The sequence below is a fragment of the Patagioenas fasciata genome, chromosome 5 (assembly GCF_037038585.1).
Source record: "Patagioenas fasciata isolate bPatFas1 chromosome 5, bPatFas1.hap1, whole genome shotgun sequence".
Taxonomy (NCBI): domain Eukaryota; kingdom Metazoa; phylum Chordata; class Aves; order Columbiformes; family Columbidae; genus Patagioenas; species Patagioenas fasciata.
The window spans coordinates 58,335,391-58,362,351 of record NC_092524.1 but is presented as its reverse complement, the minus strand read 5'-3'; the positions used below and the strand labels follow the sequence as shown (position 1 = coordinate 58,362,351).

General features: G+C 43.4%; 1 protein-coding gene across 5 annotated transcripts in view; it reads right to left on the bottom strand.

Annotated features, from left to right (window-relative positions):
- The window catches only part of EVL (Enah/Vasp-like), a 158,000-nt gene that overhangs the window by 1,935 nt on the left and 129,104 nt on the right, over nt 1–26,961 (bottom strand). For 4 of the 5 annotated variants that reach the window (XM_065839478.2, XM_065839479.2, XM_065839476.2 and 1 more), the window contains exons 4-12: nt 19,059–19,122; nt 14,614–14,675; nt 10,294–10,523; nt 9,522–9,643; nt 6,168–6,228; nt 4,034–4,100; nt 2,649–2,715; nt 2,482–2,544; nt 157–223 (exon numbers count right to left, since the gene is read on the bottom strand). In XM_065839478.2, coding sequence (XP_065695550.1) covers nt 157–223; nt 2,482–2,544; nt 2,649–2,715; nt 4,034–4,100; nt 6,168–6,228; nt 9,522–9,643; nt 10,294–10,523; nt 14,614–14,675; nt 19,059–19,122 — 803 coding nt within the window. The remainder of the gene's footprint in view (nt 1–156; nt 224–2,481; nt 2,545–2,648; nt 2,716–4,033; nt 4,101–6,167; nt 6,229–9,521; nt 9,644–10,293; nt 10,524–14,613; nt 14,676–19,058; nt 19,123–26,961) is intronic. The other variant, XM_065839480.2, reaches the window with a different exon arrangement.

The following is a 26,961-nucleotide window of genomic DNA, read 5'->3' as shown; positions in this document are numbered from 1 at the left end:
TGTGCTCTCTTGCTGCTCACCAGCTAGCCCTTCTCTAAGCGCCTAGTTATAGAGGAAATCAGAAGACTGAACAGCTGTTTTGCTTGTACAGCGCATGCATGGGGGAAAATGGGTAGCTTGTCAAATAACTTAAGTGCAAAAGACCTTTTCACTCACCTGTTTCATTCGATCAAAATCTAAGGCATCCATAGCCACATCATTGCTGCTGCTCACTGGCTTCATCCTTGAGAAATGGAAGAAGAGGACAAAAAAGCCAGTCAGTTCCTTGCAATGCACGCTAAACTACACCCACCTGATGGCGTGGATGAAATCCACCCCAGCGCAGGAGCACCCCTGTTTGAGCACTGGGCTGCAGAACCCTCTTGGGCTGCTCAGGAGCATTTGGCAGCTGGAGAGCAGCACTGCTCCTGTTTGCACAGCCTGACCCTCGAAGATGCTGCTTTCTCCTACTGCAGACATATTGGAGGGAGCGCAACGACTGCACTGAAACTTAATTAACTCTTTTTTTTTGGCGTTGGGAATTTCAATGATTACACACTAGAAAATAAAGCCTGTTTAATGACATATTTTGTTACAGCATTTTCAATTTGCAAGTTGGATGTCTGGTTTTATTTCACAGTGTGTTTTCTGTACAGCAACCCTCTATTGACCACCCAGACTTTAATCGGGTGCTAAAGTATTAGTAGAATACAGGTTAAAAAATATTATGAGCAAAATAATAACCCAGTAATTATTTCTTTGAAAGGCCTGACTGAGTCAAGTGGAGCTTGTTGACAGCACTGTCTAGCACAGGCAACTTTTGTTGACCCAGAAATAAAACCAATCTGCCCTTAATGGCTGGTACACCCAAGTGTTACTGGTCTTCCAGGATGGTCTTAGTGGGCTAAACTCTGATGATGGCTGGTAAAATAAATTAAGGAAGCAGAAGGTGCTTGACTTTCTCTTTAATAAGTAACTTAAAAACATTTCAAAAACTAATGATGCTATATAATTCATAGAAAAGGTTTCAAATAACTTTGCCGTCATCTTTGGATCCAAGCTGGGGGCTGGTAGGGATTCTGCCACCCTGAGGGTAAGCTTGGTCTTGTGATCCTTTCTCAGGAAAATCTTAACCTATCTCCTACTATCTTACAGCTAGGCTGGGAGTTAAGACAAATACAAATTTAATCTAACTGAACAGGAACAGAAACAGGTCACTGCTGAGAGCTTTTGAAACCTGTCCTGCTTCCCCCACAGAAGTCATTTGAGCAAGCAAACACTACTCCAGGTGTTCAACTAGGAAAGGATCTTTTCCCACTCAGCTCCTCCTCCTCCCAGACAGAATGGCACTATAGAAGATAGCTGGTGAAATCTTGATGGCTGCTTTAAGTAGCCCATGTGTCACTCCCTTTTGCAAAGAGAAGGAATGGTCTTTCTGTATCTACTGGAAACTCTCACATATTTCTTAGAACCAATGTGTCCCATCAGTTTTAGGAGAGCCGGAGAGACTATATTTTGTGCTGGTAACACTGGTGCATCCCTCTTAATGTTTTGACAGGGCAAGTTCCAGCATCTTTAACACAGCAGCAAGTATGTGCAGATAGTTGCCATTGGCAGCTTTCTCTCTGCAGACTCAGCACTGTCATATACATAATCATGTAAAATAAGGGACATATCTTTGCAGTAAATCCTAAACGTATGTAAGCCTGTGTTCTACCTCCTTATTCAGCTTATCCATCCATCTCAGTGTCCAGTACTGCAGTAACACGGGGTGGTCCTGGACCAGCACTGGAAGAAAGTCTCTCTTTAGCTGTGCAACATCAAACTTAGTCTCTGTGGGTAAGAACATGGGTGGTGATATTGTAGCTTGGCAGGACTGACAGGACTTCTGGAGTCCTGCTTGAGGCTTTGTGGTTTTTTGACACCTGCCAGCTTTTTTAACCCCATATTTCTGAATGCCCTGTCTGTGGCTGGGCCTTTTCACAGCTTGATGTTATAAACTTATTGCACCAAGCTTTGCTCTCCTTTCTCATGCACACACTGCAAGTTGCATGGGTGGAAGAATAACTTCCCTTCTCCCAGTTGCAGGCTCTTCAGGGAATTTCTGCCTTTGCTTTTGAATTTCTGCAGAGGTTGGACAATGAAAGCTTCTCCTGTTGGCAGGTTCACCCTGAACCTCCTCTAAAAAGATGCTCCAAAACCTGCCCTCCACGTGGCACAGTGTGCTGCCAAGCCCGTGCATCTGATTCACGAGCACAGATGCTTTAAGTGCTTGCTTAAGCACGATTAGTGTCTGCGATGCCTGTGCCCACCTGAGCAGGAGGCTGTTTCCACAGAATAAGCCTTTGACAGGACACACTCTACCTTCAGACTTCATGCAGAGACAGACAAAGCAGATTGTGAGAGAATAAGACGTGACAAAAGACAAACATCAGTGCTGAATGATGGGATCAGCCAAAGGACAAGCCAAGACAGTTAAGAAGCCGGGCTGTTAGCCAGTACCTAGAAGACACGTGGGATTGTGTGGGGCTCTTAGCTTCACAGCTCTTCACCACTGATGGGTTTCTACAGCAATGGAATGAAACAAGACATGAGTTGTGCACATGCCATGGGGACAGCATGACCACCCCAACTGCTAGCCAGCCACAGGGACACCCCATGCAGCTCACCTAGAAAGTAATGAAGATACAGGCTTTTCAACAGAATTGCTCCTTTCCCATGGCTTCTTCCCAGAGTCTGGAAAACAAAAAGGAAAAGTTACTATTATTTTTTCTCTAATGATTAAAAAATCCTGAAGTTGATTGTCTTATACAGCTGCTTTCATTCACTAAGGATGAGTGACTTAGAAAGATCCAGGAAAGCAGGATTGCTGCATTAGTGCAGTTGCTTACATTATAGAGAAAGCATTAGCAAAAATCTGTTCAGTGATCCTTTTAATTAGTTAATACTAAAAAGACAAGGAACTGGAACAGTAGGAGGAAAAGCATAAATCACTTCTGTTAAGAAATACAAGCTAACTGCTGCAATGCTTATTTTATTCAGTACAATACTTATTTATATTTAAAGTTAAAAAGTCTTAGTTTTTTTGCCTACATAGTTGGCAGAAAATGTGGGTGGATCTAAAAATAAAGGTGGTGAGACCCCCACTATACAAATCTCCACAGAGAATTTATTTAATGTTGTCTATATTTCTAACTCACAGAACATTCCTAATAGCTGTACTGTATAACCCATGTCACTGAAAATGTTTACCATTGTCTGAATCTCCTCCTGTGCAAATGGTCTAAAATAAAGTGAACTGTTTCAGAGACTTGAACAACACACAACCTTATACACAAGGTTTTGCTCCTCTGTGAGGTCCTAAAAAGCTCTTTAAAAGAATTACGGGCAATCCCAGGAAATCTCTAGATCTCGTTCCTCATTTATGTGCACCTTTCTCCTGGTTTCTTCCCCTTCCCTTGCAAAGCACGCAAATCATGGCTTTGTTCCAAAAGGAAGCTGGAATGATTAAATACTCATTGACTTGGGAGAGATTTCTTTCAGCATGCATGAAAGCCAAGGCTGATGCAAGGATGAATCTGACTGTCTTGCAGTTTATCTACTCAGATACAGTTATTTCAGCTCATCATAGGAAAAAACATATTTTGGGGGCTAGTAACTCTCAGGATCAGGCTTACTGCAACAAGCTACTAAGTTAAAGAAGGGTAACAGTTTGAGACCCAAACCCCAACTGTAAAAACCATGACAACTGCAGTACTAAAAGTGAAATAATTTAGGTGTTGGTTTTTTTTAGAAGATTTGGGTGCACAACATTGAAGACACAAATCCTCAGCTACATGATTGGTCCTGCTGGCTGTATGGTCATTTTCTTGGCTGTGAAGTATATAAAACATTTTCTTGTCGAATGCAGTTTTTAAAGCAATAAGTATTTGGGAATTTTTCTGTTAGTTACTGCTGCTGCACTTAGAAGTAGGACAATGAATCCAGAGTCTGGAGATAGCAGAGAAAACTAGATTAAGAAGACAACTACAACACTAGTAGTTCGATTAAATACCTGACGAATTTTGCTGCTGCTGGGTGGGACCTCGTGTACTGGGTGAAGGAGAGGTACTAGCATCATCCTACAAAGAGAAAAACAGGACATTACGAAATTCTGGAGATGATGTGCAGAGTCCTCTTCTACTCTAGAGACCGACTGCAGCATAGATGGTACAAAAGCAAGTTTCCTCCAAGCATGTCCAACAGGCATTGCTGCCAGGTATGGCCTCAAGTAAATTTAAAAATTAACCTTTCTCTCCCTTTAGCATGGGAAAATACATCCTTTTTAATTTATTTATTTATTTGTTTGTTTGTTTGCTAATATGAACACCTTATCATGATTCCACTGAATCACTCTCATCCCTGTATAACAAACCAGGCTGAATTAGCACTCTACAGTGCTGGCTGCTGTTGTCTAAATACAAACCATGCATTTCTCAAATTTAGAAACTCTCTGTGATATGGAAACTGACCCATCTGAAGAAACAGTAGGTCGGATCCCAGCCTGTTAGCCCAGGACAGCTGCTGGTATCAGTGAGAGCAGTCCAGGTACTAACAGATGTAACTGAATCAACCAGTAGTCCTCCTAAGTAGAAGATTAAACACTACATTAAAGGTTAGGACTCTTTTTTTCTGGGATTTATGTCTGACAGATCATAAAACATTTGCCCATATATATCTGACATGTCAGTATTATTTAGCAGCCCTCAAAACACATTCAGACAAAGCATTAACAGTGCATTGGAGAATGGAATTGCACCCAGTTTGACAGAAGATACCTCCACCACAAAGTGTACTCAAGATACACATTAAATAGATGTTCTTTAAAACACCTTTCTGAACAGTTTGGTGCTATCAAAAATTTTGATTTGGGAAACAAAATAATGCAGAGCTTCAAGGAGAGAAAAGAAAGGGCAGAAAGACAGCAGAGGCTGAACAGTCAGAAGCTAAATTGCGCCTTTCACCTCTGAGTATATGGTTCAAAGACAGCTTTGGGGCAAGATTAAGAGTGATGGTTGCACAGGGGGTTCAATAGGCAAACTCCACGCTTGAAGCATTCCTTGAGGCAAAAAATAGCTACTTTTCTCCTTAAACAATGCAAAGCGTTTATTGCTACTCTTGTTACAGACCTTTCAGACTGGGGCGAGACCTACATTTTCTGAATGGATTTCCCAATGAGCAGCTGTTACTTTGTCTTTGGAGGAAATATCTTTGTACAGGTGACATGAAGCACACATGATGCTTTATGAACTTGCAGCCATGGCAGAGAGACTTCATGAGGGCACAAGCCAGCAACAGGAATGCTGCATGAGCAGCAGCCCAGAAAAGCACCACAGGGGAAGGGACACAGCAAAAATCCTGGCCTCTCTTGAAAGCAGAAAGATCCCCCATGCCTCATCAGTTCAGTAGGTTAAAAAGTATTTTGATCTACATGTTGAACTCAAAATTGCTGCATCCAATTCAGTAAAAAGGCTGAGTCAAATCTTAAACTCTTGTTTAATTGCTTTTGTGGACAACATACAGACAGAGCAGTTAAAACTGAAATTAATCAAAGTTCCCCGAAGTTGCCCAAATTCTATCTCATTTTAGTGTAAGCATTATGAACACATATTTTAACTTTTGAATGGTCTAATGTTTAATATGCTGCATCCCCTTCAGCCCCCAGAAATACATTTTATGTGCACTCTGGGGTCCAAAGTGGGCCGATTCTTGCTCTGGATGGAGGATGGCAATGCAAAGTCACACCACATGGTTGATGATTCAGTTCAGCTTAGCTGAAGCCACAAATTTAAAATGGAAAACATGAACTTGATCTCAAGTTGACTTGCCAGAAGGTTCAATGCATCTTCTTAAGGGACAAGAATCTACTGTACCCTACAACACTCGGATCAGACCATGAGAAAGCACCTATTAACCTGGTTTGTACAATACCTCACCAATGAATAAGGCAGCAATTACTTTTTATAGCGTGCTGTTCCCAGGAAAGGTGGAAGCGTTAACATTTAGCTTTTGACTGCGCAAATCCATTCCTGGATCAGCAATGCTTGTCATTGCCTGCCACACTTAGTGAATGGGCACAGGACTTTGGCTTACGAGGCAGCACATCAACATATTTGCAAAAGCACAACAGTGAGGAGTCTTTCACTTACATTTTGGCTTTCCTCTTCCTTTTTGTCAGCTGGCTTGTCTGATTGCGATGCTGCTTTCCTCCTTTGCAAAGGAACATGAGACAGGACACACAGTCAGCCCTCTAGAAACACATCCTCCATGTGGGAAGGCTGATTCAGGCTCCAGTGGGAGTTATTATTTACTGAGTTCATCCCAGGGAATGTGACAAAGGCTGAATGTGTTCAATTGCGTTGGACTGGGGTAGAGGTGAGGAATCCAGACTTCTGTGATATGACTCAGGGAGAAGGGCAGTATGATGAGGCGGTTTTTAACTGAGGAACGCAGAGTGCAGAGCATAAAAAAATGTACTGAAGTAGAGGAAGGATGCTGGGTATGAAACTGGGTGAGAAAGGGATGGCTTCTCTCTAGGGCTCAGGAAGTGGTGGTTCCTGTGTCCTACACAGGAGGAACAACCCAAACCCCTGTGGGAGTTTCTGAGGACCAACCTGCCCCCCAAGGTGGCTCAGGTGGGTATTGCAGTGGTGACACTTCTCAGCCAGCTCCAATAGCTTTTTGCCACCTGTCCTAGATGCCCCAACCATTTTCCCACCCAGAGAAAAGGCTATGTCAGCGCTCTCCTGTGATGGAAAGACAGTCAGAAAGGCCCTTCAACCCAGGTCCATCCTCACCAGGAAAGATCGGGCACCATTTCTGCTCAGCCAAGACCCCTGCTGCCTCCAGGGTAGGAAAGGTCTGGCTGGAGCCCTGTACTCCCAGGACTGGCAGTGTTGGTGGTGCCTACAGAAGTTGAGTGAGGACCTGAGACCCTCACTCTGTCCTGCTGCCCAAGGAGAGGCAAAACTCTGTGAGAAACAAGTGGAAAAGAACTGCAGTCCATCCACTGGAGGAATTGGACATGACAGTAAACAAAGATGTTGGTTGTTTATCTTTGAAGAACACATGGTAAAACTTCTCGGGTGTTAGACACACTGCCTGAAGAAAAGAAAACCAAATTCTTGATTTTCAACCCCTATTTAGTGTCTAAACAGTACTCAAGTGTGCCAGGTACTGATTGTCTAGACATTCAATTTCCTATTTTAGACAATTAGGGGAAGTGCAGGTCTAGTCTCCACATGGATTTTGGTTGTGATGATCCTTATCCTTATACTCCTGTGAATGCTACCTTTAGCAGTTGTTTTTTAAAACACCAATATGGCAGTTTTTTCATTTAGTCTTGTTTCTGAAGTGGACAAAAGTCATCTCACAGAAAAAAAAAAAATCTCAAGTGGCACTTAGAAAGGCTTCTGAGTCTCCAAAACACTGTCACATATCACTGGAAAAAGAAAAGACTCACTGGATTCACAAATTGGAGGATTTGATGTAAAATTAACAAAAAAACAGAGTAGTGAAACACATGTATGTGTTTGTAGGACACAGTGCTCTGAGGGACTTATTTGCAGCTATTCATCTGCATTAATAATTTTATTAGGGCAATAATAATTTTTATAGTGTTTCTCTAATATATATTTGATCCTTCTGAAGAAAAAAAGTTATAATGATTACAAACCTGAATGAGGGGAACATTTGCTAGGATGAGAGACTGGTGTTAGATTTACATCCTGCAACAAACTTAACTGGGCTAGAAATGATAGTGGTTTCTGAGGCAGTTCATTATTCTGAAGCAAAGGGTTGCTCTCACGGGGGTCACTAAGTCTAGAGAGCTGTATTTTAGATCACCTGAGCTCTCAGAAACATTTTCCTCCATTACTTACCCAGCATTATATGCATTCCCGGTTTCTGAGCATGTGGTTTTCTGTTCAGAAAAGGGCCCGTGAGGTTCCCGGCTCACCACTCAGCGATTTCTTTATTGAATACGCTCCATTTTAAAAAAAATCTTTTTTTTTTTTTTCCTCCTGACTGCCAGTTTCATAAGAGCAACCTGAAACACAGTGCCAGGTTCTTCCTTTCCCTATGTCATCACACATAAATAGGGGTGTTCAGTCAAAATAAGTCCTCTCACTATCAGTTTCACAGCATGCGCCAATCGCACCCTTGACTGACAATTGTGTATTTCCAATGAATTCCATGGCTTTGTGAAGTAAAATTTCGGAGACAATTCTGTTGCTGTCAAGTCCCTGGGAAAGAATTTGCAGCTCAGTTATTTTCAGAGCAGAGGCAGCGCGGTGCTCCCAGCAGCGTAAATGCTTTTGTTAAGGTGGCAAAGGGATTTGACCCTGAATACCTGAAGACACCAAATCCCGCCACCAAAAGCCATACTGGAGGACATTTTAGACTAGAACCACAGAAATTTGTAGGATTTCTATATCCAAGCATATGAGATGTTCATTTAGCTTACTTGCTTGAACAGAGCTAGTTACACCAGCATCTAGTCACTGAACCTTACTTTGCTTACAGACATCTTCTAGTTCACCAAGGTCAGTCTTGAACCAGCTAATAACTATTTTAAACTATTTTAATTCTGAAAAGAGAGAAAATTTTCTATTTGGTATTTTATACTGCTGGTAACTTTTTATAGTGTTGTGTATTTATTGCATGCTATCCAAAGGACTGCATCCACAGTCCCTGTTCAGAATTCCTTCTGAAATCACCAGGATGTGCAGAAAAGTTGGAATCAGACTGTCTGAACTGGGAACTGCTTTTATCCTAGACAACATTACTTAAAAACTCCATCTCTGCACACTATACCTTTGTACTTACTATTCGTTATTTTACTCATCCTTTTCTTTCACTATTCATAAGTTAAAAAAATCTTTAGAGCTAAAACCAAAACATTTAACACTAGGAACTTGGGAGTTACATTGTGACAGAACATTACTGATGGAATGAAGGGGAAAAGAGAAAGAAAAAATCATTGGAATAATTGAGTGCCTTTTAACAGGTGGTAGCTTGATACATCACAAATTGCTTTAGTGGAGAATAAGTTGGCTAGACTGTCTGAAACTCACTGAGATATTATAATCATTTACCTGCCAAGATGTTGTCCTTTGACTGCACTTTTGTTTCTATTTTTGGGCCCAACATCCTGAACGTGCTGCATAAAGAATGATTTGTCTAAGTTCCTTTCATAGTTTACACTTTTTGAAAACAGTAACTTTGAAACAGATCTGGTAAAATGGGAAAACCCCTGAGGATTTATTTATCACCACCTTTGAAGGTTACCACACTGCAGGATCTGCTACAGCAGTTAAACTTTGCCAGATATCATTGCTTCAACACCTACACTTTCATATCAAAGGCAACTCACACCTATGCAGGACCCGTCAAATTGCAAAGCAGCACCAAAGTGACCCATTGCTAACTGAAAATGACAGCACCTTGTTCCATAATTTGCTGCAGAACTCAGGCTAGTGCTTACTTGAAGTCCAAGTACACACCTTTTAGCCAGTAATTTATTCATTTCTTCCATTAGTCCTCCTCCGCCTCCTCCGCTACTTGTTCGATTGGCATCGCTCTTAGAGACTCCACTGGGGCTGGACCCTCCTGAACCATCTTCTGGCTTAAAACAGAAATCAACATTGGAATTAATGAAAACTTTCATTTACAACCACATCCTTAATTATTAGCTTTCCTAATTACTAGGAACAGAGATCACAATCACAGCCAGAAAACAGAGATAGGATGTGTTCTGCCTGGGGAAGAAGACCCATGTGGACCTTACTAAACCTGGGAGCAGTGTGGGCAAGGCAAACATATGGGGGAATGACGAAAAAACCCACAGTGCTGTTTGTTCGTGATTATGCTTATGCATGGTTACGCAATCCTTACTGAAGTGGACACCTATTGATGTGAGGCCTCAGCAGTGTACGCTGTTTTTTGTAAACATAGTGTAGTTTTAACCACTTACAATGACTGAAAACACTAACAGATGGTACAATGGGAGACTCTGCAGAAGTAATGAATCCTGGCAACATGAGAACCTGCAGCCATTTGCCAATTAATATTTTCTGAAGAGCAGAAATTCTATTAAATATTTCCCGCTCAGCTTGCTTTGCACTACGAACTCGCATTTAAAAGTTCACCTAATGGTCAGCTGAAGCATGTTTCACCGTGCTTCACGCTGGCTTTGCAGACCATTACACCAAGCTGCACCAGGCTTTCCTGCAGTGGAAAACAGCCCATGGAGGAGTCCCAGCACCACCTCCTTACCCGTTGAACTCTCCTTAGTTTGGCACCAGCCAGAGCCGCCGCGAGCCCTGACACTGACCCATCTTCAGAGACAGCCCCTTGGCCAGCACTGGCCGGCAGCGGGGGTGGCGGGGGGGGTGCAGCTCCCATGGGTGGCGGAGGGACCGGGGGGGGTGGCGGAGGTGGGGGCCCCCCGGACGAAGCAGGGATCACGGCAGCGCCACTGGGATGACCAGGTGGAAGTGCTGGGCCTGAAATGCAGAGAATATGAATTAGACGTGAAGCACAATCTCCAGCCCACACGAGGTCACGTTCCTGCTCCCAAGGCCATGAACTGAATGCGTGATGAGTGAGCAATGCAAGGAAGCACCAAGCAGAAGAATGGGAAATGGTGGTTGCATCAATGGTCAATCAGCTACAGTTGTGTCCTCCTGTGAGACCCTATCACTGATAAACTATCCTTCTCCTTCCTCTTCTCCCTGGCTGGGCTAGTGTTTTGTTCTGTGGCAAAATCGTAACACAGACAACACTATGCACTTCATAAGTGGCACCTTTTTCTGCTCCTCTCATCACTTTCTACATGGAGATAATACACTATGTCAACCAACTCCATGGGCTTCAGTTAACATCAGCTTTTCATCAGAACTGTGGGCTACAGTGATGCGTCCTCCCTTCTATTGAACATGATGTATGTGGCCTCAGCTGGTCTTGCAAAATAATGGGGGGGGAGAGTCCAACTCCAAGCAAGGTTCAGCAAAGCTGCTCAGTGCAGCAGGCTGCTGGAGGGACTGATGGTGGGTAACTCATTTGCAGCGTTCTGCCCATCTATAACAGGTCAGTTGAACAAATTCATCTCCCTGAGGGTATTTCCCCACATTATGCTCTCTCAGAACAAGCTGCTCTTGATATATAATCACAGGTTCAGTTGTTCAGTAAGTGTTATTTTGAAAGACAGGCAGGTTTTGACTGAGGAACATTTGGAAACTGTATTTAACATTAGCAGCCTGGGTTTCTTCTTATCTAGGTTTTCTTACAATACTGGCTTATTTCTGTCGTTACTTCTGCCATTATTTCACACTCCCGATGCCACTCTTGAAATGAACCATAGCTACTATTAGAAACGCTTTAAATGTTTCAAGCCCTCTTTGGTTCATGAACATAATAGCTAGTAATTCATTGTGGGTACGGTTAATTGTAATTGCAAAACTACACCCACCTAATTAGAGGCCAGCCTGAGGCAAAAATTGAACCCAGACAAAATAATGGATCGATGTGAGTTTAAAATAACTTTATTGAACTAAGTGGATTTCAAGGACTTCTATCAGGTGAAGGACTGAGCCTCCAGTGGTTGCAGAAATATTTTTAGCAGAAAGGAAACATCTCAGTTTTTTTCCTTTTCTAGGCACATCATTTAAACATTATATATGGTTATAAACAGGAATGGATCCAAGTCACAAAACGTATCATCTGAATTGCAAATAGGCATTACTCATAACTGTTTTAACTCTGCAGGTTTTAGACAAGCTCTAGAAATCAAGACCATATGCAAAGTGGCAGACTCAAGCTCTTGATCTGCCTGTGATGAAAAAGGTTTGCTGGAATAGTTATAGTGACAAGCCCTCAACTATAAATGCATTTTATACCAGGAAGAGAGTTTCTAGAATGAAATAAATTACAGAAGCACAGGGGATTCTGGGTAGCTCTAACAAAATCAATGTTATAGCTTTTGCTGGTAACAGAAATGCCACTTAAAACAAACGATAACAATCACAACCTCTTCAATATTGCTACATAGACAACAAGTCTACAGCAGACCTGGCTTCTAGCTTCAGAAGACCCCAGCCCCTATGTTTGGGTCAGCTGAGTATAGATTTTGTATGAAGCTCACTGCCAAACGCAATTTGACTCTGCTGAATGATAAAAAAACTCCGGGCTAATATAGTAAGAATATGAAATGCAACAACCCAGCTACCTGGCCCTGGTCCTACAATTCTTACTTTTTGCCTTGCTTTTAACTCAGAAGGTCCCTGGGCCAGTCCTGAGTGAATTCAACACTTTTCCACCTTGGTTTCAGAAACCTCATACAGCAGGAGTAGCCTTGGGTCTTTCAGCCCTTTTTCTAGCAGTCACAGGCAGTGCCAACGGGGTTTTTTAAAGCACTGAAAGCTAAGGCTTTATACAGGTTGTAACTCATTCAAAATCGGTACTTACTCAAGTGGGCAAAGGCTGATGGAGTCATGTAAGGAGGGGTCCTCCTGGGCATAGTCACCTCAGACACAGCAGCGTAAGGGGGAGGCAATGGAAGACAGTGTGACATGGGCTGATACCACTGCTGTGGAGGATCAGATGACGGATGGGAGGATGGGGAGGGAGCCTGGCCAAAGGAGCTGGGGGAGCTGGCGATGGTGGGCAGCAAGGAGGAGGGTGCAACTCCTAGGTGTGGAAAGAACGACCCATCCATGCTTTTCACCTGAGTGCCAGAGGGGCCTAAAGCAATTTGTTCTTCAGAATGGCCATTCAGAGGCATGTTTGCCAACTGGCCTGCTTTATCTGTGGGTCCCCTGACCCTGTCAGGTGGGACAGGAATCACAGGCAGGGTGGTGGGACCACGCAGCTGCGGGACATCACCCCTCTGCAGAGGTGGCGCATTTGTGGTGGGGGAAACAGAAGACCGAGGGGAGCAGGCAAGAGAAGAGCGCCTGAGAGGCTGGTGAGGGGTGAAGGGCAAGTGGGAAGGATGGAGCGGTGGTGGGGACAGCGAGGTTCGCCTGATGCCTGGTGTTATGGTCCTGCGGTTTGGGCAGGCTGGAGGGGAGGAACCTGGGGCTGTCAGCAGCTCAGAGGCTGAGTGCCTGTGCAGGAGCTGCGGGGGGTCTCTGGCTCTCTGCGGGGATCTGAAAGAGGATTGACTGGTGGGCTCGGGGACAGTAGGTGCTGAAGAGACAGCGCTGGCATGGGGTGGTGGTGGGGGCACAGCACCAGAAGCAGGAGCACCGCAGCTACTGCAGGTGTGAGTAGGAGATGGGGGCTGACAGGGGAGAGAGCACACGCTTATCTGAAGGGTGGAAACTAAAAGAACAGAAAAGAGAAATGACAAGAATAAGATGGGTACACAGCAAGGAACAAAACTAAGGTGAAGCGGAACAGAGATAAAGTAAATGCAAACAGAAACTCAAATCAAAGAGGAGATGGTGTAGGCACCTGCTCAGGGGTTTCCAACCCTTGACAGAACCAGAGGGCTGTGAGGAGCAGGAGCCTGGTAGTCCGGGACAGGCTGTGTGCTCTGATGACAGGGAGGCTCCTCCAAGCCCTGTGTGAATCTGAGTCAGGATCACGAGCATCACCCTGACACTTGGGGCAGCTGCAAGGGATGTGCTGAACACAGCAGTGGCCACCTCGTACCCAGTCAGGAGACAGCCAGAACCCCCTGGGAGCCAGGTCCCACTCCTTGCAAATGTCTAGGCAGGATTTTGGGTATGTTCCCTATGCAAAATAGCACACAGTGACCTCTGCCGAAACAGAGTCCAACAACTGCTGCTGCTGACTCAGGTATGTGTGTATGTCTGAGCTGGTTTCAAGTCAAAAACTAAAAAGTTTTAACAGCTGAGGAAAAACATTTCACTTCTGTGGCCAAATTAACTGGAAAAACTTCCCCAAAACAGAAGCCCAAGCACAAGACGGACATCTTGGCTTGCTTGCTCTGCCTCCTTTCAGAGAAGCAAACCCATACTTTGTAGTTATAAGCTACTCCTGTCATCTCTCAGCTTAGTGCAACTTAAAATGCTATAGAAGATTTTTGTAAGCTCATTAAATATATATATTTTTTCCATTAAGCTCACAAAAGACTCCTCACTTCATGACCACAAAATCCCCACTGATGAGCATTTAGAGCTATATTTTCCTCTACGCTGTCATTTGCCTTGTACTGCAGAGCAATGGGGAGCGCCTGACCTGGCACATCCAGCCCATCCACCCCTTCGTGATGACATCCCCGGGAAACATGGAATCATCCTTGCAGTGGCTGTGCTACGTGCTCTCCTTGTGGGTGTGGAAGAAGCATGGCCAGGCCTCCTTGGTCTACCAAAAGCTCCTCTCAGCTGTACAAGTTTTGCCAAGCACAAAACCTGCCTAGCTCCACCTGCACGCCCTGGAGCTGAGCATCTGCGAAGCAACACAACCATGCCCAAATGCACGTAAGTCCCTAGCTGAAAATGCCTTACAATCTAATCATAATTACAACCACTTTTAGCAGTCTAGCTCTTGTACAGCACCACGCAAAACCCAGCGACAGCTAGAGGAGACAAGCAGGGAGAGACTCTATGTACTTGGTTTGATACGTGCCTGTGGTAGAGGTTCTTCTTTCCAGAGATTCCTGGCGCTGTTGCTGTTGCTCCATCACTTGTCTAAAACAGCAATAAAAAACCCTTTGGTTATTATGTATTCTTTATAATTTTGAGTAAAAGCTTTATACAGTGAGAAGCACACAAGCTGTATGTGTCAGGTGGTGTGAGCCGGTCCCTCACAGAACTGCTGTTCCCATGAGCTGGGTGGGTTTGATTGCACTTGCTCTGGCCATGATGGTGCCATTGCAGGCATTGGGGAAGCGTAATCAGGACGTTACTCAGTGGCTGCTGGACACTGCAGGGTTGGTCAATGCATTTAGGGTGATAACTCCTGACCGGGCTCTGCAGGAGCAATAGTCAGAGGTCCAGGAGAGCACAGCAACCATGCATGTTGTTAAGCTGAAGTGGATGAGCATCACCAGGGAAGAGTAAGGGGCATCTCCCATAAAATAACACAGTCCTGAGTCTTTTACACATCAGAAGCCCAAAGAACCTGTACTTTAAAATAAAATACTAGGAAGCTTGATCTGCATTTACGTGCTGACTGTACAAAATCTGTTTTGTCCAGCTCTCTGCTGGCACTGGACAGTCTGGCTGACAGCCTGTCACCTCATGTCCAAGCACGGCCACCTCTGTGCCAACAGTAGGGCCACAGGGACCACAACTACTGCGTTTGCTCCACAAATGCCCATCACAACATTGCACCACTGCTTTTTTGGCACCTTTCCCCACAGGAGCTGCCACCTCCCGGTCTACCCAGGCCTGGTGTCCCATAGCGAAATGCCTTTTGCCAGGCTCTGTTTCCCAGAGATGTGCAGTTCCCGAGGTCCATCAGCAGAGGTCTTCTCTTGCACGTCTTAGCACTTATGCAGAAAGAGCTGTCACCCTGACCCCTGCCACCAACTCTCCCTGGCCTTTCCCTTGGTAAAAAGATTGATAGCTAAAATCTAGAATATCTGCCAGGCTTTTTACCATATGCATAGATATGGACTAAAGATTTCAACAATACTGAAATGACCTTATTGGAGCACTTAGTAATAAGGTTAACTACAATTTTCTTCCATGATTTCTAAGCCAGGTTTGCCTTGAATTTGTTTCATATGTGTTTGGGCCAGTTTTAACTGCATAGAGATTTCTTTTTCCTGCAACAGCTTTACTTCATGATCTACACTGTAAGGCAAACTTAACTCTAAGCAACACTTTTTTGACTTCTTACGTAATATTTTAGAGACATCTCTGTTAACTTTTTTGTTTACTCGTACTTTCACATGACTTCACAATCTTATTTACACACAATTAAAAGCTTCTTTTTTAGGAAAAAAAAATAAAAAAACCCAGGAAAATAAAGTTATATTATGCAAGAAAAATAGAATGTCTCAATTTGCAAACCAAATTTCCTGTATTTCCATTCTAATTCAATAGATGTGACAGGAAAATCCACAATTACAATTATTTGCTGTGGAAGTATCAGTCTTAAACTGGGTTTATGTTCAGGCCATGCAATCCACTGATCATCGGCAGCTTCTGGAAAACCATTATAGGCACCTGAGAAAATTATTGTATGTGCAAAAGGGAAAGAGTTTTGAGGAACAGCCTTAGCTGGCTGATTCAACTGGTTCCGTTTAAGCTAAGACATGTTAAAAGAAATAAATAGAAATCTTTTCTTCGATACATAACCTGGCTATTATTTGAGAGTTCTGGGCAGAACACCTATGTGACAGCATCAATTGCACTGCTAAAACTTCAATTATGAACACATATACTAAGAATTGCCTAAGCATACCATCACCTACCTTATCTTGGCATTTGTTAGCAAAATTTGATGATGAAGAACAACTTGACACATATCTTTTCCTCGTTAAACATGAGGGAAATTCTAGTTTATCTGGAGGACAGACTTGGAAAACTCCAGCCTGACAGACCAGGAAAGAAATACGGGTAAGACATCTCCAAGTCATTAGAGCTGCTGAGAAGCTGATACAGGTGTGGGGTGCTCTCCAAAACAATGGTGAGCCACTGCCATGTGAAGTCTTTGGTGTTCACACGAGCCCTGTCTGCCCTTGGGCAGAAGCAGTTTGCTTGTGCCAAGTACACCCTCCCACACGTGCTAAAAGGAGAAGTTCTTACATGCTCAGGAAGTCAAACTTACGCCAGTGGAACTAAATAAAGCCTGAGACTGGCACGAGGCTGCTTAAGGAGTCTGCAAAGAGTGAAGTACAAGTGGGGAAAAATTACACTCTGGCTTAAAAATATACTCTTTTAACATTTATGTAAAGCTCTCTAGAAAACCTTTTTAACAGAAGAATTTGCAGGGTAGTAGCCATAACTTTATTTTCTGTCTGTTTATAAGATGTTCAAAAAAAGCTAGGCCTAAAATTAGGTCTGCTCTATGCTTAAAGAATGCATCAGCATAATGAAAGCTGAAAAGCTTCTAGTGCAGATGCAGTAATATCTAACTGCATCTACTTGCATAGCTGATTCCAGCCCAGTAGAGCAAAAAGCATCTTTCCCAGAACCATGTGCCCTGTAGCAGTCAAATAATACCTACTCAAAAAGCTTTTACTGTCTTTAAACAAAAAGCAATAAATAATGAAAAAAAAATATATTTTTTCTAATGTAGTTAAGCTGCTCACTCTTTAAATGTACAGACTAGACACCTAAATTTGAGGTCTGAATTACATATGGTCTGAATAATCAGTGATTTCCACGGGTTAAGTGGATCAGGTCTTTCAGCCAGGTGTCAGGGACAGGCAGCATCCGCCCACCTCTGGGTGAGCAGGAGCTCTCCTCTGACCTTTGGGATAGCTCCGCTATCCCAAGCAAATTTTACAAATCTTGGGTGAAATATTACATGCTGACACATTTAATGGTCATATGTAAATTTCTACTAAATCTTAGGCAGGTCAGATTGTTTATAAAGGTGCGGTGAACTTGTTTCCCTACACTTGCCTTACAGTTTTTGGAGAAGAGAGAATCCTAAGTACCTACCACAGCATGTGTGAGGGCCTTGTCTTAAATGACCTACACACAGTTTTATATAGGGACCAGTCAGAACAGTAGTCCTAGAGCATCAGCGCAAATTTTACATTGCAATACTTCATCCCTGCTGCTCCAGGAGCGTGTGACATGAAGCTACACAACCCACAGGGCCAGGGCATTCCCTGGACCCCGCAAGGGGGGACCTTGCCTGCTTACAAGTTGCACCTGCAAACAAAGGCAGAGCCCACTGAGCCTCGTCATGTCAGACCAACGCCTGACATCTCTGGTGCTGAACTGTCCCTGTAGGTCTGGTTCCACTACAATCCCTACAAAGCTGTTTATTAGCTCCACCAAACATTGGGCCAGGTCTTCTGGAGGGTTAACTGTGCTCTTGCTGGTCCTTCCCTCATTACAGAAGCAAATACAGACAGCTTATTTAAGCAATGCCAGCACCAAACTTGGAGCAGCGACAGGTCCTGCCGATTTCTGCACTCCAGTGCACTCCTGATAAAGTGAGACTCATGAGCTTTTAGCTCATGTGGTAGTGGCAGAATATTCTCCAGTGTTTCCCATACAGTAGGAGGAACACACTTGCAGTGAGCAGGAATATGGGGAACCAAGGTGCTTTTTTGTGTGCACAAGCCTATACTTGAACAGCCTAAGCAGTGCTGCTGGTGTGGATACCACTGATGCTGGTCAGAGAGATCACAGCTCTGACAGCATGGACTACTGGTCAGACTAGAAGACTTTGCCCAGAATAGGATAGGCATATCTTATTCTTAATGATGGAAGCTGAAGATACTGCTGCTACAGGGATTTCTACGGCTGCTAGAGGGATCTCAGTTGAAACAGCAAAGCTGAAATGAGATAGGCCTCATAATTTGATTATGGAGATAGGCATGTAAGGATGGACACTCCTGCCTACCTTCCCTTTGATGTCAAGAAGACCACTCCTGGTGGCTAGAGAAAAGGACATGTGTAATAATGGCACTAAGTCTAGACATAAGCATCTTCCTTATTTTGGTGGCTTAGAGCAAAGCACTCATAAAAGGAACGGCATATGGTACAGAAAGTAGCCATAAGCAAAATGAGAATGTATATGGTACATCAGGTGCTCCCTGGGCAATATGACTGTCTACTGACAGCAGGTGATCCAGAACAGGATAATGTTAGGCTTTCTCAATGTGCTTGAGAAACACATGCTCAACAAATTATTTTTAAACAAGTTTTGTCTTTAACTCTGAACACTGGCATGCCTCACACTTGCCTTTGAGCAAAAAGTTTGCCTTGGGCTTCAGTTCACCCTTAAAAAGTCATTACAGAAACATTAGCAATAATTACAGAAAACTCACAATCAGCTTAAAAGAGGTATGAGTAAAAAGAACAGTGCTTATTGGGGAGCAAGGACTGCACACTGATCCGTTACAAACTAGAACTCTACCATAACTGATGAACTCCACTCACCTTCTCTGTGCTTCCATCTCATCTGGAGATGGCCCATTCTGGACCTGGCGCTGGGCAGCTGGACCTACAAACAAACACAAGAATGCTACTAGGAAAGCAAATGTGGCCAACTTTTTCAAAAAACAGTGCTACTCAGGTTAATTGCTTCTCCATCTTACTATGAGACAAAAACCTCAAGCATTATTGTCCTCTCTTTATTTAATTCATTATTTTTCCTATTAGAGAAATCATTGCCTCCTGCACATTTTCAGTCCCACTGGGAGAATCCAGTGGCTAAATGATTGAGCAGATTTGTTCAGAAACTTGGCACCATGGTAGCTGTAGACTATGTACTCATCGCTTGGTGAGGACCTAGAGTGTTGCAAAAGATGTCCTGTGGAAGGACAGTCCATCGCACTGTGACGCATTTCCAGCTTCTACAGGGTTCAGATATAACCTCCCTGGGTTGGTCATTCAGCCGCAGTGCTGAGTTTGTGAGTGTACATGCTAACTAGTGATGTTCTGATGCTGAGTTGGCATCAAGAAGCTTCTTGATGGAAGGTGCAAAGAGATGCAAGATTAAACAAGCCATTTACAAAGGTGGCTTTTCTTTTTAGAACACTATTGGTCTTCTGTTCCTGCAGGATCCAGGCCAAGCTGAGCTTCCACTGGAATTCACCAAGGAAAACCAACTATACATGTCACTATTTAATTCACATCTCCTCTCTTGACTATGATCATTTAATCTCTGTTCTTGGATATTTAATCAAGCACACTGATACTTACACGACATTTTCAGAAAGAAATAATTATTCTGAAAATATAAAGAAATGTTGGTAACATAAGTTACAGTGGCCTTGCATTCAATGGAAGGAGGATCATTCCTTTAATTTGGGTTTCAACTGGGACTAAACACATAAGAGTTCTATTAAAAGCAACAGCATTTTTCCTGATAAACGGCATGGAGAAATAGATCATTATGTGTAGGAAATTTTAGTCTGCTTTATTTTTTTCATTTTAAAATGTAAAATTTCATCCTTTTAAAAGTTATCAAACAACAGCAACTCAGAATTAAACACTCACAAACCCAAATATGTCACTCCCAAATCATTAAAGGTATTTCTCTCAATTTTCTTTATATGTTTCTGCCAGGCATAAAATCATCTGAAAATGAATTTAGAAAGTATGACTGCATGAAAACAGGAAAGATGGCAGAAATGCCTCACAGTCTGAAATTCCAAGGTGTTGACTGACTCTGATGAAATTGTGCATAGTTTTGAAATGTGTTTAAGGACTAACATTTGCAGAAAGGGAACACAGCACTTTCTGAAAATCAGGGCCGTGTATTCCAGTTCTGAGTATCCCAAAATTGGAGCCCATGACAACCACTGAGTCGAAAACTCTGAGATTTAGAAGTACCTTAGGATTGGGTATGAAGTGAGGACAGTTCACTTCTTTAATGCCTCATGACTGACAACTTAATATTATTTGTCAGAGGCCTTTGGCAAACTGTTTAGACAGAAATGCCACATTTTGTAAAGATGACACAAAACAAAAAATGGGGAGGCGGAAAAAGGTGGTTTTTTGGAAGTAAACAGACAAAACGTAGCAGATATTTGGGAAGCACAGAGCAGTAGGCTCACATGTGAAGAGTTTAAGGTGCAATGAGGATGCCATATTACTGCGTCAATGCTTATACTGTGCATCTTCACCACTGAAGTGAAAGAAAGTCAGGGCTACCCCCGAGCTGCAGTTACAGTGAAGTTAAACAACTTCTGAACAGGTGAGGTCTCATCCCCAGCCCATGGAAATGGACCAGACTCCCCACGGTCTGCAGTGTCACCGGTTTGGACCCTGGCTCTGGTGTGTGCAGGTAACATCCATGTTCTCCTGTGCACATACGTGTACCTGTGAGATAGTTCAATAAGCAGACTTCTTGGTGAAAGACTTTCAAGGTTTAAGTCAGTTACACCTCTCTCACCAGGTAACATTCCACTGTGACCAACCTTAGCCATGCTCATCCCTGCATATGATTTCGTTGCACGAAAACTTCCCTTGTATATCAGAGCATCACGCAGAAGCTTGTGCTCTGCTTGGAAAGAGTCTAAAAGCAGGTGTCAGTGTAAACAAGAAAAGCCAGAGGATGAGGCAGCAGAAACAATTCTTCCCTGGCAATAATCATGTCAAAGTATATAGGAGGCTCTAATGATGCCATCTTAATCTGGTACTTTGGCATGAATCTTCTCTTGGGGCCAAATGCTCACATAAATGAGTGTGGCCAGTTTGACTGACACTAGACATGCAGAAGGAATCAAAGACCAGACTATTAACACCACACACAAAAAAACCCCCTCCTTTTTTTCCTGTGGGCACTATTATAAACTGGCTATGTAGCTTTAGAACCAAACAAATACAACCAAATCAATTTGGAAAGCGGCTTAAAGAAAACCTTTTAAAGCAATGTTACAAAACACATCTGAAAAGTTGGGGTTGTTGCCTCTTATCACCTGGAGCTTTCTCAAGCTGATTTTGCATCACAGGCAGGTAAATGAGCAGGCATATGAATCTGCAAACAAGTCCATCTCAAATTTCAGCATGAAGAAGTCCTAGTAAATTCAATGAGTTTACTTATATTTTCTGTATGTATGTGCATACTTGCAGGATTAAAAACACACTTGAAACTAATTACACATCTTTTGGTTGCAATACATGGTTGCAAAAAGAACACTGGCTTTGAGAATTTGTCAGTGGTACAGCAAATACCTGATATCTTCCCAGGGCAGCCCCTAAGTCAATTCAGACAATACTACTGGAAAATTTTTCCCTCACTTCACTGGAATAACTTAATTCCACTCCCTTATTCAGAGATGAGTTCCACGCATTAATAGTGCCTTTTTAAAAAAAAACCCTAGCTGATTGTTTCGGTGGAATTTTGTTCTTCTTATTATTTGGTCATAGTGTGAAATGTCCTTAAAGTGAGAACATAAAGCTCCTAATTATATCTTGAAATTACCAATTTCTTCCTTGTTTCTGTAGAAATGCCCTCCTCTTTAGAAAGACAAAAACAAGAGAAAAAAGATCAGGAGTAAAGAAGCTACTTCAGACCTGACTCAGTAAATAATCGATATTCATAAACTCTTTGTGTAAGTGGTAACAAATTTGCAGATATTTTTATTTGCACATTAATCTAAAAAGCAGACAATTTTTCAGTTGCAGAGGGTGCACGACAGCACAGTCCTCAAAATGCCCTAATTGTCTCTTGGACATCTCGAGACATGTAACAATTAGTGTTTTCTGAGCAATGACTAATTCTTCTCTTTTACATTTAGATCTTTTACTTAAAATCAACACACAGCAGCAAAACATCATTTGTTCCTTTAAATCTTTTCCAAACTATTTTTTTTTCTATTTTACTGGTGACCAGTAGTGAAACATTGAAGAAGTGAAGTGTCTTCACTCCATTCCCAATGGTAAGACACTTTTAATGTCCTCTTCTGCACATTAGCTTTTGTTTAGCACAAGTTTCTTCTCAAAGTGCTTTAGAAGTGAAGTACCCTAACAAAACTGGGAGACAAAAAAAGGCAAGGACAACAGGAGAGGAGGATGAAGCTGTAATAGGTAGCTTGCCCTCTCTAAAACGAGGAGTGGAGTAAAAGTTAGTAAGATAATGCTACCTGAGGAAAAGCCTAGGCCAGCTGCAGAGGTCAACGGCAACCCCTGGAAACAGGGATACCTGCCTCATGTTTCTGCAGAGGCTTGTACTGATTGGAAGTGGCTGGAAAAGAGTTTGAGGAAAGTTGTACGTGGAGTTGTCCTGGGATAAGAGGATGTTCAGGGTAGTTACACCTTTTGCTGCCAGTGGGGTTACAGCTCTTCTTGTCACCAGCGGGGAAACACATCTGTTCTGTTTGCCACCAGTTGTTGTTTTGCTTCAGTTACCCATGACCATAAGAAAGAATTCCTTCTGGCATGCTGCTTGTGATCTTATTCAAACCAATCATCTTTCTACAGTAATATGAAACCTGAATTTGCAAACTCGAAAGAAAGAGCCTAGAGGCACCCTGTTTTGGCAAGTAAGATTTTGCCTGAGAGTGGCCAATGCACTTGAAAGTCCAACACGAAGTTTTGGGTCTGTTCATTGCCAAAAACATAAATGCTGTCAGATCCCTCACCTCTCCACCCCAACCTCCAAACCTGCCTTCTTGGCAGACCCAGGCATGGCACCATCTGATGTGAAGTCTACGAATAACTTCAGTCTCCATAATGGTGGAGATGCATGTTTCTCTCATCCCTAAGCTTGTTTTTAGCATGTTTGGCCAAAGCTCATACAGATACTGAAGGCAGAGATTGTTTCTATGCCTGGTTCCATATGTGTATGCTCTCCATATACATATACAACTGGTTGAGGCTTTTTCAAATCCAACTGGACCTTTCTAGGTTTAACTTCTCTCCATATTTTTAGATATTTCTCAGACATGAGCAGTTAAGCACTCCCGCATCCTCATCTAAACACGTTTCTCAGAGCTGCTTCTGGCCCAGACAGCCTCTGGGAGGAGCCTCACAAAGAAGAATGATTCTCAGAACATTAACCAGGAGAGATGGTTTTGCTACTGACCCATTTGCAGCTTCAGAGATGTGATCTGCATTTTTAGCAACTAATTAATGCAGGAGATACGTTGTGCATGTCTGTATTTCCTCGCTTAATTGCTTTGTAATAATTAACTGCATTTTTATATAAGCATCTTGTGATTCAGCTCAAGGCAGACTTTGGGAGCACATGGATGTTTTAGGTGTTTGCTTTTCCTCCTCCTTCTCAGCCACCCCAGCACCTGCCCTGTCCTTCCCCCTAAAGATGGCGATGGGGAACTCCTGGCAGCGTGGCACCGCTTTGCTGTGAGTGTGATGGTTTCCATATGCTGGTGGCTACTCCTGTACCACTGCACCCTGCTACTGCCTGGAGATGTCTATGTCTGGACACACCACCAGCCATGAAACAGGACCAAAGCTGTTGCCGAGGGAAAACCTGTGCTCCTGCTTCCACTCTGGTTTGACTGTGACGGGAAGGCAAGAGCAAGAAGGAGCAGTGTCATCATTTCTCTCCTGCTAGGGCAGCGCCCAATAGCATTTCTTTTTCCTCTTTTACTTATGCAGCAACTGCAAGCGCCACTGACTCAAAAAAATCGCAAGACTAGGCTAATTTCCCCAAGCAACCCGGATTTTGTGTGTCTTCAATACAAAAGGTCCAATCTAACTTACACATCATATATTCATTTTACACAGTGGAAACACCATTGCAGCCACCAAGGAGGGTTTCTGCAAACCCTATAAACTCTGTGGCGCTTGTGCACCAGTGTGATGGGATTTAAATTTATGAGACTGAAAATTTTTGTTCTGCACATGAACAGAACATGATGATTTCGTATGAAAAAAACCCCACAGCAGACTATGGGAGGAAAAGAGGTGCGAGACAGACAGACAGCTCTCATTGCTTGATTGTTTCAGCACTTATTTGGATTTCGGGAGACCCATGTTCAAGCACTAGGTCTGACCCATCATCATTTATATCTTCGGAATGTGACATTGCTTATCCTGACCAGAAGGGAAGAATTCATTCCAGATTACAAGTTCCTGCAAAGGTTTTGCTTCCCACAGAAATATCTTTGAAATAAATGGGCATTTTCTAACAGAAAAAAAAAAAAAAACAACCAAAAAAAAACCAGTTGTCAAAAGCACTTCTGACCAGTGCTAATACCAGTGTCCCCACTTGGGTACAGCTCGGGCCATTGCTCCCTGCACCAGGGCCCTGGGGACTCCTAGCTGGGATCCCACCAGCACCTGGGGCCAACCTGCAAACCCACGCAGGGGCTCACCTGGAAGGTGCCTTTTGCTGTCTCCACCGTAACCTCTCTTCCTCACCCCCACACACTTGCGGGGCGGTTCCTTGCTCCTGGCTGCACTGCTGCTCAGTCTCCCTGAGATCTCCACAGGCAGGGCAGTCTTGTGATGTGGATGTGAAATCCAGTGGGCTCTGGCTGGCAGGAGGAAGTTCTCTGTGTCTCCTCACACCACTATGTCCCCACATTCACAGCCTGGCTGTGGTTTTGGCTCTCTTGCCACTGTTGGGCAATGACGCTGTTGCTGCCAAGACTCTGTGAACACTTTAAATATCTGCTTCTGCCCTGAGACCTTGACCTGCTTTGGGCCCTTTTGGTCTGTCCTGGTGTGGACCAAAAGTGCTGGAGACCTTCTGCCATGGCCACATGTGAACAAGCGAAGGAGCTGGCACTGGAATCAGGAGCAATGTGGCTGTGCCAGTGACACTATGTTCAGACTCATTAGTAGAGACAATTATCCTGGACAAAGCACTGACCTAATTAGCCTAGATAAAACACATAGATAAAGCAGGGTGCTTACACATCTTCTGGGGCCTGAGCTACAACAACCTGAGTTGGATGACACAGCAGGTCAATGTAGACATAGATTTCCATGATGAGTTAAAGGACTGGGAAGGGGGATCACCCCTCTTGCTGCTCCCCATCGCTACAGCTGGGCAGAGCCATGGGCCCCTCACATGTGCTGCCACGGCGTTGCCATGCTGACAATTTGGGACTCCACGTGTCCTGCCTTGTCTGACCCGCAACAGCTCATGTGTTAGGTGTGTTGCAGGGAGCCTCTGTCTGACTGGGATGCAGGCGCTGAGACAAAGCATGGACAGACAGACAGATGGGGCAGTTTTGTCTGTGGGTCACTAGTGTCTCAGTTTTCAAAATTTTAATGCCATTTGGGCTTTGTCATGCTGTTACCTATGTGACAGAGCACCTTCAGCTCCGTGAAGGATCCTGTTGGATCATTTGAATCACAGTAAGCAAAATCATCCTGGCAGAGAGAGCAGGAGCACACCCACCCAAGGCAGGGCTTGGCTATGGTGCCACAAAGACGCCTTTCAGGCAGTGTTTGCCTCATTCCTGTTAAACTTTAACTTCAAATAGAAAGAGTTTCAGAGAGTGTTATTCATAGGCTGGGTGCCTCGGCTGCATTTATAACAGAGCACATTAAATACCTTCTATAACAGGGGTGTCAAACTCATTTTCACCGAGGGCCACATCAGCCTTGCAGTTGACTTCAAAGGGACAAATGTGATTTCAGGACTGTATAAATGTAGGAGTCCTATGCAGTCCTAAAATCACATTCAGCCCTTTGAAAGCAACCACGAGGCTGACGTGGCCCCCAGTGAAAATGAGTTTGACACCGCTGCTCTATAACATCATTTACACTTGGCCCAAACTTTTCCTCTGAGAACTGCAAAGAACTTTACCAGCCTTAACTGAGCTTTACCAGTGCTATTAGGCAGAAATTAAATAACTCAATTACACCGACACCGTGTCTGTACAAGTAAAAGTTGTTTGCATCAATTTACCTACAGGTGAGATTTGCTACCAACATAGTTAAACCTATGCAAAAGGTCACCTGAGGCACTCTTATTTCGATGCAGACCAAATTAGTTTTGGTTTGACCCAAGGCAAGAAGAGTGCAGTGAAACGAGCATTTCCAGCTCCGTGCCAGAAAACTTTTCTATCTCCCTCCCTTGTCCCCTGGTGTCCAACAGTGCTCCAAGTCTGTGGCAGTGCAAAGTAAAACACTTCCTCTTAAAACCAACCCCAGCAACATTTCACACAACCTCATTTTACCTTATACTACACTGGACAAGGAGCAGTGTGTATCCAGGTACCAACTTTCAGATAAATTGTAGAAACTCCCAGCTTAGAAACTCTTAAAAGTGCCATTCCAAAGATTGCAGTTGTTTTATCTTTTACCTTTTACTTGTAAGATTACTTTAATCTAATGTGAAACAGGCCCTCCTTAAACTGAAATTAGGGTGTGAGCACAGGGGGTCCATATGAAGTCTGTTCATTTAAACTAAAAA